Source organism: Ostrea edulis, chromosome 1 (genome assembly GCF_947568905.1).
Source record: "Ostrea edulis chromosome 1, xbOstEdul1.1, whole genome shotgun sequence".
In the NCBI taxonomy this organism is placed as follows: Eukaryota; Metazoa; Mollusca; class Bivalvia; order Ostreida; family Ostreidae; genus Ostrea; species Ostrea edulis.
This window is the reverse complement of record NC_079164.1, coordinates 37,879,040-37,890,689: the sequence shown is the minus strand read 5'-3', so window position 1 is coordinate 37,890,689 and position 11,650 is coordinate 37,879,040. Positions and strand designations below refer to the sequence as shown.

The window sequence follows — 11,650 nt, the reverse complement described above, 5'->3', positions numbered from 1 at the left end:
ATTGATCACTGTTCGTTATCTTCACCTGTCATCTATTTCAAAGCTAGAAGTAACCTGAGCTACATTTTTGAGGAAAATGACGAAGCAGTAACTCTTCAAATGCAAACAGGGTACACGTCATACATAGCAGAAGGTTGATCGTAGGATTCAAAGACGGAAAAATATTTCACAGTTATATAATTTATTGTGGGGAATGGTCGTGTAAAGTGTTGAAAAGTCATACGTGTTAAAGTTGTTGATTTGAGAAGTTTTGCGAATTCAAATTTACTAAAAGGTCTTTAGATTGTTTTAGAATCCACATTTAATGTTTGTTAAAAAAGAATCTGGTGGGGAACCGGGTTATAATCGATCCTCATTATACCTTGCTTATCGTATGATGAGACTAAATGGGGCGGTCCTTCGGATGAGACCGCAAAAACTGAGGCCAGGTGTCACAGCAGGTTTGGCACGATAAAAATCCCTCCCTGCTGAAAGATCGTAAGCACCGAGCATAGGCCTAAATTTTGCAGCCCTCCGCCGGCAATGGTGACGTCTACATATGAGTGAAAACTTCTCGTTAAACAATATTCAATCAATCAATCAATATTGAAAAAGAACAGATTTTGATTTAAACTAAACTAAGAAAATAATAGCCTTAGGAGTTTGATTGAGTTTGTAGCTGGGATGATAAAATTTGTCTTCCTAAACAGTGTTTCAACGTGTAACACAGTTTACGTTGTTTTGGCCCTGAGTTTCTAAATCGTACCTTTTTTGAAATATTTTCACATATTTCTGCCTTTGTCGTTGAGTGTTCTCAGAAAGTGTTTAAGAGATTAAGAGAATAAGTGAAGATAAAGAATACTGATGAATTTCATAATTCCTATAAAGAACACAAAATTAAGAGTATGACAGACACGGACTCATAGACACATCAGAGATGGGATCAGGTGTTAAGGAGGAGTAATCGACCGCACCTGCAGTGAGCCATTTAACTCGGTAGTGTGGTCTGCAATAATGAGAACTCGTAATTTGTTTTACTTTTTATTTGGAATAGAAATAGTTTGCCTTTGATTATCTATAAACGATACTAATTTTTATTCATATCTAGACTCCATATAACTTAGTTACCTTGATTGAACTAAAAAACATCAAAGAGTCCTCAATATCTGATTTATATTTGGATATTATACATGTGTATTGAAGAACGGGGTTCAATGTAAACTAAAACTGTAACAATCGGGATGTCTTTAACTTCACTGTGAAAGTCTCATATAAATTTATGTAGCCATATTCATTATCACCTGTATATGGCGTTTATGTCTTTCCCTGATTCGATGAGCGAGAGCATGTTCTGCGTATGATAACGTGTTTGAATCAAAAGAGGCTACTGACAAATAATTTGATGTCTTATTGGTTTTAGTAGTCTCATTTAAAGTCAGCCTTTTGCAAATTCTGAATTCGTTATAATGATATAATTGCAGATACAACCTTTCATGAAGTTGAATAATCTCTTATGTAAAACGTATACGGTACCAATTTTGATGTGTTTCATACCAGCTATAAGGTTCTTCTTTTCATACTGATTTTGAATATGGATTACTCCGTTTAACTGACCATGGGATCACGGTGGATGTACCCGGTTAATCCTCCTCGGTACCTGATCTCACTTCTGGTGTTTACATGGGATCACGTCGGGTGTACCCGGTTAATCCTCCTCGGTACCTGATCCCACTTCTGGTGCTTACATGGGATCACGGCGGGTGTACCCGGTTAATCCTCCTCGGTACCTGATCCCACTTCTGGTGCTTAGATGGGTCGATGTTTGTCCTCCTTTTGATTTTGTATCCTTTGAAGGATTCATGAAATTGATCATTGATGGCTATCTTATGGATTCCTGATATACCAGAGAGTGCCAAGGAGGAGCAAACATTTAGCGACCGGTCACATCTGCCGTGCCATATAATGAAAAAATATTAAATCTTTCAACAGCTATGTTTGAGGTAATATAGCAAATATTGGTATTTATATTTAAAGCTTTAAAATAGTCATTCACAAAATCATTAATAACTTAATAATTTACGTAGTAGCAGTCTTCGTATTCAGGCTGTTTTAAAGCTTGTAATTTTGGTTCTATATCAACTAAACATATTCCTTTTCTAGTTATCTCCGCTATTGCATCATTTTTCCATTTTCTTTCTCTTTTATTCCTAATGAAGTTGAAAATTAGTTTATTGAACTCTTGTATAGTTTTCGTCTAGTAATTTTAGTTTTATGGCTATATGTATTCTAGTGTCTTTACGCCATGTCAATCCGGAATTTTCATACCTGATTATGTAGGGTTTTGTTTTCTATGTATGTATTTTTATTTCCGGTATCATTTGCACGAGATTGTTAACAGAATTCTATTTTCATAGACAGCGGGAACCATGTAAGTTTTATTCTTGAAAATTGTCGGAATGATATACTGTAATGTTTATTTCACTATGCAAAGGTTGAATTGTGGAAGCTATCAGTAATTTTGTAAATGTTGTTCATGTCATTTTCGAGTCAATACTATTTTAAATTTTGCAATGTTATGAATCTTTAAATTGTCTTGAATGAGATAATTTTGAATTTAAGAAATTATTTGTGCATTATGAACAAGACAAAACTGATTATCTACTGTTCAGTAATTGATACTATGTATAATATACAATGTTAGGGCTTTAAATTACATTTTTGAATGTGTTGCCTGATTTGACACAATGTTTACATGTACATCTGTATTCGTTTATTGAAAAGTGATATGAATTACATATTTTTCTGTATTTTGTGGTAGCTTTCACAGAATGTCTCACAATGATGTCTGTCCCAGTCCCTTGGCTGATTATACACAATAAATGGATTACATTTTGAACTTTGGTTTTGAGGCATTTTGTTAGCTGGACAAAACATGTATATATAAATTTAGAATTGTTAAAGTGTTCCTTACAGAATGTTTACCGAAAATTGTCCATTTTATTTTCTTGCTCGACTTAAATAAGGTATCTACGTCGTGATAGACTTTCAACCAATTTTATAACATTCTACTTCGTATATTGATATCACGTTTACCTGACAAAGTGCATTAAAGAATACGTTTTGTTTTAATCATAAAGATCTTTGATCCACCATGTTTATAAAATAGATCAATAGCGTAAAATGCTTGTAATAATGATGGAATATTTCTAAGTGTTAGTGTCATATAATCTTCATGTTGTATATATTTTATTTCACGTAAGTATTTATATCTAATTCATCAAAGTGAAAGTAATTTCAATTCTTTCTGATAAAAGTTATGCTACGAAAAAATGCAAAAATGCCATGACAGAACCGAGGTTAATTTTGAAGACGTTAATGTATTCGTCTATCAGTCTCTCTGAATGATTCTGGAAACGCACAACTTCTCCATTCCTATTTCCCATAGGAAATTTTCACCGTACGTGAATTGATCAACACTCGATTTTGGATGAGTGCATTCTTTCAACAGATGGTACGTCTGAGGAAGCCATACAAGCCGTGTTATCGTACAGGTCCTCAAACTCTGAAGACATGCTGTATTCCGTATCAAAGTCTTCTGCTATGTGTGTTTCTTGATAGATGGACATATCCATTCTTACATCAATGTCTTCGTGTTCTGATTGTTTTGCAAATGCGTTCTGATATGGAGTATCGTGCTGGAGCATAACAGTAACCCTTTTTTCTCTGGAAGCTGCATAATTACAGGCAGAATATTCTTCTTGTTCCACTTTTAAAAAATGAATAAAAGAATATTGAGAACATGTCTCAACTTCTCTTGTCTGAAGTTGTACTGTGTGTATTTCTTTATTTACTTCAACATGAATGTAACGAGAGAGAGAGAGAGAGAGAGAGAGAGAGAGAGAGAGATTCAAATTTGCCATTTGTTGTGGTAGCGTGGTAGATTTGAATTTCGGCAGTGTGTTTCTTCTTTGAAAACCTGTTTGATAGAATAGTACTCTGGTCATTTTCATGTCATCAAGTAATTACATAAGTCAAATGAAGAGATTGATCTTTTACATGTTGATACTTTGGTAGCTACATACCTGTGCAGAAATCCTACAGTAATGCAAAGCAACAGAGTTCCAGTGGCTAATGAAGCAGGTAGGACGATTTGAAGAATTGACTGTCCGTCTCTACCAAATTCTGAGGATTTATGAGAATGATATAAAATTACTTTCTCGACATTTTAACTATATAGATAGAACATTCTCAGTGTTTTGTATTGTAATAAAGCCTTTTATTGCTGCCATTCTCGATAAAGCCACCATTTTATCCTACTTTTATTACATATTTACCCCAGAGGAAGCAAACTAGACATATGTTCCTTGAAGGTAATGTTAATAATGAAAGTCACAATACCTGAGGAAGGTCCCAGATAACCCAGTATCTCGTCACACTGACTGACATTGCATGTACATTTCTCATTACATTGTTTTCCATAGTATCCTTCTGGACATTTCTTACTGCAGTTGACGCCAAACCTTCCCACACAATCTGATAAGACATATTTCAAATCATAAAATTGTAGCGTTATCGTGTCTCCTGAAAGTATTGCTTAAACAATGTATGTCATTTTTACAAAAAACCTTATGTTACTATAAAGTAAAGTGAAATGGGGTAAAAATATTTCGATTATTAAATTTCAAACAATGAGTCTCAAAGTTATACATGTATTCAATAAGCAAAGTGGGATGCAGACAGACGGAGGGGATACTTCTCGTCCCTTTATGGAACCCTATATACCTTTATTTGTAAATTACATTATGCACTTCTCTGATTCTAAAGAAAAAAACATTAGGTTTATTATTTACAACATTCACCTAAATAATGTAGAACATAACATTTCATGGAACTATCGCATAGCAAACGAAATAGATTACATAATTTCAACAGCTAATATGTCACTTTGATAGATAGAAATCTATATATATTTGAAGCGATGCATTTTGGTATAGATTAATTTTTGTGTACTTAGATTTTGAGAACCAGGTTTATCATTAAAAGACAATATAGAACATTTTATTCCTCTGAAATATAATTTCGAGAATTTCATATACATATCTAGATGTTCCAGGAAAAATGTTAAAAAACATCAACTGTAAAAATGATCAGATTCATCATCTTTATAGAGCATACAGTCAGATGGTTTCTAATTCCTTGATCGGTGAATACCTTCAATGGCTTACTGTTATTTGATATTCATTTTATATCTCTCCCTGTGAAAATTCGTTGTCCTGGTTGGTCTTTAGTAATCTAAGCATAATATATATGATCTTGAAACTAAAAACTGTAGATAATTTGTTCTTGAAATTTAATATTTTGAAATAATCTTGTCTATTTGAGATTGAAAATAAACTTATTTAAAGAAAAAGACTAAAAAATGTTTCATTTTATTTGTAGAAATATATAAAATTCAGATCAATGCTCAAAACAAATTTAAAAAACCCACCACAAACACTCTATCAAATTCGGCCTCTTAATACTTCATTAACACAAATAATTTCATCATCACCGCCGTAAACCTCAAACAGGACAAAGCATTATTTATCAATTACGCGTTGACGTCCTCACTAACATTTGAAATGAGACGAATTTCAGGATAATAAGAATCGATAGATGGTGTTTATTGTGTTTTCATTACATACTGACCTTGACATCTATGTTCTTGTTTTAGGTACATGTAGTTTGTACAACAGTAAGTATCATTCCTGCAAACAGAATACGTTAGTTAGTGACACAGCTGTATCAGTATACGTTAATTATCTCGTGGGGATTCGGGGTAGAATAGGTCCTCAGTATCCCATGCTTGCTGTAAGAGGCGACTAAATAGAGGTCCTTCGGATGAGACCGCAAAAACTGGGGTTCCATTCTCAAGAGGTATGGCATGTTAAAGAACCATCCCTGCTTTAAGACCGTAAACGCCGAGCATAGTCCTAAATTTTACAGGCCTTCACTGGCAATGATGAAGTCTCCATATGAGTTTAAAATGCTCGAGAGGGACGTTAAACATTGTACAATAAATCCATGGCAGTGGTTAAAAAACTAAAGGCAACGAATGGTGATAAATCTCAAACATTCTATAAAATACAAGATCAAGAATAGGGTAAACACAATTGTTTCTATATGAAACTTACTCTTTGTCATAGCAGATTCCAGCCTTCTCGCTCAGTTTGCCTGAAATGCACGTTAAGCATGATACGTGAAATGGGATTGAATACTGAGAGAGAAACACACACAGAGAGAGATACAGAGAGAGACATACTTTTCTTTAAACATCCCGATATTTTATTGCAAGTTTGATTAGAACAGTTGCATTTACTGTTACATGATCTTCCGTAAAATCCATCCAGGCACTCCTGTGAACAGTTATAGCCAAACCTCCCAACACATTCTACAAAACAGGAATTACATTGGACGCCTCTGTAATTTTCGAAAAGACTGGATGATTGATTTTTGCTTTTCTAAACTCTTGCAACACATTTAGAACTAACCGACACATTCCTCTACCGACGCATTATAAGCGTAGTTCTCACAGCAATTAGTGGTATTTCTGAAATGGTTCAAAACAACTTTTATACAATTAGCTATTGTTTCCATAATGAAGGAAATTGCAATTATCATATGATTATTAATACAAAATACTGAACATGGGGAATAATGCTTCTGAAGATATAAGGAAGGAATATAGCTTACTTTTCTCCAACACATTTTCCATTTTCGTTCATGTCAGCAAGAGCATATACTGTTTGTAAAACATACAGCAACAGCAGACTTTTGGACAACAATCTTCTTAGGTGTTTTGGAATCATGTTCCAGTATCAAGAAACTTGTGTTTAAATTCCCCACTGCGTATAATGTTACATAAAAAAGATATGAACTTTGTAATATCACAAAGATGAAAGTACGTTTCCTGTATAGGACATAATTTCACATTAATCACAAATTCAGACAAATTTGACTATAGAAGTATAAAAAATATAAAGCTACCTTTCCACAAAATTAGATTTAAAAACGTAAAGAAATACGTGTATAATTCCATTAAAAAACGATTTTCTACAATAGGAAGCATTGGTACCATTAAGAAAATGTATGTTGACTATGCATTGGGAATTCTATTGATCTATAACTTTTATTGAGTATGTTGATTTCCCAATTACCTACTGTAGAATGAATATGTTTCGTGCGAGATTAATTAAGTTTCGAGAACATCAAAATCTCACAAATTTCAACACAATATGCATAACATGTCTGTGTCCAGAAAGCATGTGCACGAAAAATACATCCCAACAAAACTGTAAATTATTGGCAATATTTACCGTAACATACGTATATCATGAATCGAGACAGCAGCAAAGCACAATGTTCTATATGAAAGGTGAAACTATCGAGCATTGATCAATATTATAATTCTTACAAGTAATACAAAATAGAGAGTTGGACAAACACGGACGCTTGGATATATCAGAGGTGGGATCAGATGCCTAGGGGGAGTAAGCATCACCTGTCGACCCGTCACACCCGTCGTGAGCCCTATATCGTGATCAGGTAAACGGAGCAGTCCGTAGTCAAAATATGTGTGCCAAGATCGGCCTAACAACGACAGAGAGCATTTGACTCAATAATAATAATAATACCATACTTATATAGCACCCTTTTCATACACTATGTACGCTCAAAGGTGCTTTACAATGCATATACCTTACAACAGAATGTTATACACATAATACATAGAAAATAAATAAAACATTAAAAAGCAATGATATAAAAGGCGTTATCACATGTAAACAGTCCGTAGCTGTACCAATCCTGATTGTACATATAAAACATGAAAACACAAGATACCATAAATATGCTAGATAAGAATAAACATCAGTTTCTGGGCGTATTGAAATAATGATAATAATGAAATACACACACGCACCCACAGCATATAATTTCTCAGTTATAATACATTAAAACAGAGAATTTTTAAAAAGATAAAACATCACAAAATCGTACTCGAAAACTAAAACACACAGTCAAAACAGACAAAATAATCTTAATGCACTGAAACAGCAAACACGAATGACGGAATGATAGAAACTAGTCCTGGAAAACTTGATGGAAAAAATGTGTTTACAGTGACTTCTTGAACGCACAGTGTTCTACAGTCCCTTACATGGTCTGGAAGGGCATTCCACCGTTTTGGAGCTATTGTTCTGAAACACCGATCCCCGTACGTAACGTTTCGACGTTTTGGAACAACTATAGTGATCGTAGGTTTATAGACCTAAGATTTCGGGAAGGCTTATATACCTCTAGTAATCGTTTGATATAAATTGGGCACTCATCATGTAAGACTTTGCAAGTATAAGTAAGTATCTTATATTGTGTCCTATACTGCACAGGTAACCAGTGTAGTTCTCTTAATATTGGAGTGATATGGTTGTAACGAGAGGTCTTGGATATGAGACGTGCGTCAGTGTTCTGAATATGTTGGAGCTTGCTCAGGACTGTCTTTGGAACACCAACCAGGAGAGCGTTACAGTAATCTAACTTTGATGTAACTCGGGAGTTCTCAAGAGATTTAGTTGCTTCTGTTGTTAAATATTTTCTGATGTGGCCTATTTGCCGCATCTGTGCATAACAAGATCTGCTGACAGAGTTCACTTGTTTCTCCATATCCATCTTGGAGTCAAACATGACAACAAGATTTTGAACGCAGGTTGAAGGATTAATTTGCGAGTCGACTACTGTCACTGGAATGTTTCTAATGAGATTTGCATTACGACCAGATGCAAACATAATGACCTCGGTCTTATACATGGTGAGTTTCAACATATTGCCACGCATTCAAAACACGATGTCGTATAGACAACGTTCAATACGATGTAATGTCTCTGCCTGTGTAGCTATGCCCGTAGGCTTAAAAGACAGATAAAGCTGAGAGTCATCAGCGTAAAAATGGTGATCAAGTTCATGATATCTACAGATGGAACCAATTGGTTTTGTGTACATTGTATAGAATTTGGGACCCAGCACTGATCCTCGCGGCATATTGGCCTTGACTTGGCACCATCTATGCAGACCATTTGGTGACGGTCACTGAGGTAAGATGATATCCAGCCTAGTGATTTGCCTGTTATTCCGAACAGATGTTCAAGTCGGTGCAATAGGGTAGTGTGTTTGATAGTGTCAAATGCAGCGGAAAGATCCAGCATCAGAAGTATAGTGACATCATTTTGGTCTAAAGATTGTAGTATATAAGTCTGTACCTTCAGTAGTGCAGATTCCGTGGAATGGAACTACCTATATGCTGACTGGTGTTCTTCATGAAGGTTATTCAATGTCAAATGGTCTTCAATACGGGAGTTCACTACCTTTTTCAAAACCTTTGAATCAAAAGGCAAATTGGACACAGGCCTATAGTTCTTAAGAATATTTGCTTCAAGATTTGTTTTTTTTTTAAGAAGAGGTCGTATATGTGGGTTTTTTTTTAATGTTGCTGGTACACTTGCAAATTTAAGGGATAGGTTTATAATGTTTGTCAGAATTGGTAGAAGTTCTTGCAAACAAGATTTTAAAAGCCATGTTGGTATTGGGTATAGCTCACACGATTGATTAGGTGAATGCTTGATTATTCTCTTTACCTCCTCCTCTGTAACAGAAGTGAATTCCTCCAGGAGAGTCATGGTCGTGTCTACTTCTGCCTTGAGATTGTCCGTACATATTTCAGGCTGAGACTTTGAATTTATGTTATCTCTTATACATTCTATTTTATTTATGAAAAAGGCACTGAAGTTTTGGGCAAGCTCACATGATGCTTTGACAGAAGATAGTACAACCTCACTGGGACCTTCCAACAAATACTTTGTCACTTTGAATAGATGATAGTTTTTCTGTGTAGTAATTTAGTCTAGCCTGTCTGAGCAATTTGTTCACATTACCACACTGATTTCTTTAAATGTTATGATCGATTGTGAATCTTGTCCTGTGCCATTTGCGTTCCAATTTACGCCTCAGATGTGTGCCTCATGAAGTTCTTCAGTGTACCAGGGGCAGGTAGGTCTAATTATAATTGTCTTTGTACGTTGTGGAGCATGCTTTTCAACAAGCAATGAAAGTTCACTGTTGTATGTAGCAACTAGTTTTTCAATGTCCACATATTTTAGAGTCCTTCAAAACTTTTCACGATTCAATGTCCTTCCTGAAAGACTCCACATTGATGGATCTGAGTTTTCTGTAAGTAACCGTTTTCCTCAAAGGAGCAGGCTTGAAGGCACATGCGTTGAAGATTACTGCGAAATGATCACGCAACACATTACCAGAACCTTCTGATAAACCAGTCTGGCATGAACCCTGGCTGGCAAACTAGATCATTACAACGATCATAGAATTTGGGAAATATGTGCGAAGTATATAAAGGATAACACAGCATCTGTTATATCATATGCAATAAATTAATTATTGAATCAAATATTCTTGGCTGAGATGGTTTCGTGTTTAGATGTTTAATAATCATTTCGTACCGTCAAGGAAAGGATTGTAGCAGCACTTCCGATATACGTTGAGTGTTTTACCGTTATTTTTCCAGTTTGATCAATGTTTAAACCCCGTGGTAGTGTAATACGTTTTCATTCTCTGAGATTTACATTTGCCGATGCTTCCTTATACAACTACGACTACGGATTACTCCGTTTACCTGATCAAGACAGGGATCATTACGCTATATCTTGATACTTATCAAGATATAGCGACATGAGCTCGGTCTTGATCAGGTATAGGGAGTAATCCGTAGTAAAATGAAAAAGAATCAGTGCGCCACGAACGGCCTAATACATGTAATTGGTATGAAAAATGTCAGACAGTGATACATTGTACTGGCAAACTACATATGTAGATCATTTTAACGGCTATAGAATTAGCAAAATGCTGACTTTAAATGATACTGTTGAAACCCCTGCAACATCGTTTTGTTTGTATGTAACCTACCTCAATTTAAAAACTGATCATACGCAGAACAAGCTCTTGCATATCAAATGAGTTAAGAATATAAACACCACATGCGAGGTGAAGATAACGAACAGTGATCAATGTCATAACTCCTATAAGCTATACAGAATAGATAGTTGGGCAAATACGGACCCCTGGACACATCAGAGGTGGGATCTGGTGCCTAGGAGGAGTAAGCATCCCCTGTTGACCGGTCACACCCGCCGTGAGCCCTATATCCTGATCAGGTAAACGGAGTTATCCGCAGTCAAAATCAGTGTGCCAAGAACGGCTTAACAATCGGTATGAAACATGTCAGACAGCATTTGACCCAATGATAGATTGTACTGCAGGTGACAAAGGAATATTGCTACATAAATATGGAAAGTTGACGATGGAGAAGCTGAAATCATCCCGTTTATCATAAAGTTGAGTTGTTAGTTTGCCGTTAATATCCATTTTCAATAAAATATCTAAGTGCGAAGCAGATGGGGAGGACTCTGTGCTGTCTTTTATCTCGACTTCATAGGGATATATCGAATCAACATATAAATGAAAATGATTATTGTCAATAGATAGAGCGTCATCGATATACATGTATCTAAAGCCCACGGAAGTTTTTCTTCTTGAGTAGAAGGTGTTGAATAACTTCTGTTTCATA

General features: G+C 35.3%; 1 protein-coding gene across 2 annotated transcripts in view; it reads right to left on the bottom strand.

Annotated features, from left to right (window-relative positions):
* Positions 1 to 3,211: 3,211 nt before the first annotated feature.
* LOC125657571 (scavenger receptor class F member 2-like) overlaps positions 3,212 to 11,650 on the bottom strand; it is a 49,162-nt gene continuing 40,723 nt past the window's right edge. The window contains exons 1-9 of one of the 2 annotated variants that reach the window (XM_056148099.1): positions 6,712 to 7,944; positions 6,510 to 6,568; positions 6,281 to 6,409; positions 6,153 to 6,192; positions 5,668 to 5,726; positions 4,378 to 4,512; positions 4,062 to 4,161; positions 3,897 to 3,955; positions 3,212 to 3,745 (exon numbers count right to left, since the gene is read on the bottom strand). In XM_056148099.1, coding sequence (XP_056004074.1) covers positions 3,450 to 3,745; positions 3,897 to 3,955; positions 4,062 to 4,161; positions 4,378 to 4,512; positions 5,668 to 5,726; positions 6,153 to 6,192; positions 6,281 to 6,409; positions 6,510 to 6,568; positions 6,712 to 6,827 — 993 coding nt within the window. In that variant the 5' untranslated portion in view covers positions 6,828 to 7,944 and the 3' untranslated portion in view covers positions 3,212 to 3,449. Of the gene's footprint in view, positions 3,746 to 3,896; positions 3,956 to 4,061; positions 4,162 to 4,377; positions 4,513 to 5,667; positions 5,727 to 6,152; positions 6,193 to 6,280; positions 6,410 to 6,509; positions 6,569 to 6,711; positions 7,945 to 11,650 lie in introns of those variants that run through there. The other variant, XM_056148106.1, reaches the window with a different exon arrangement.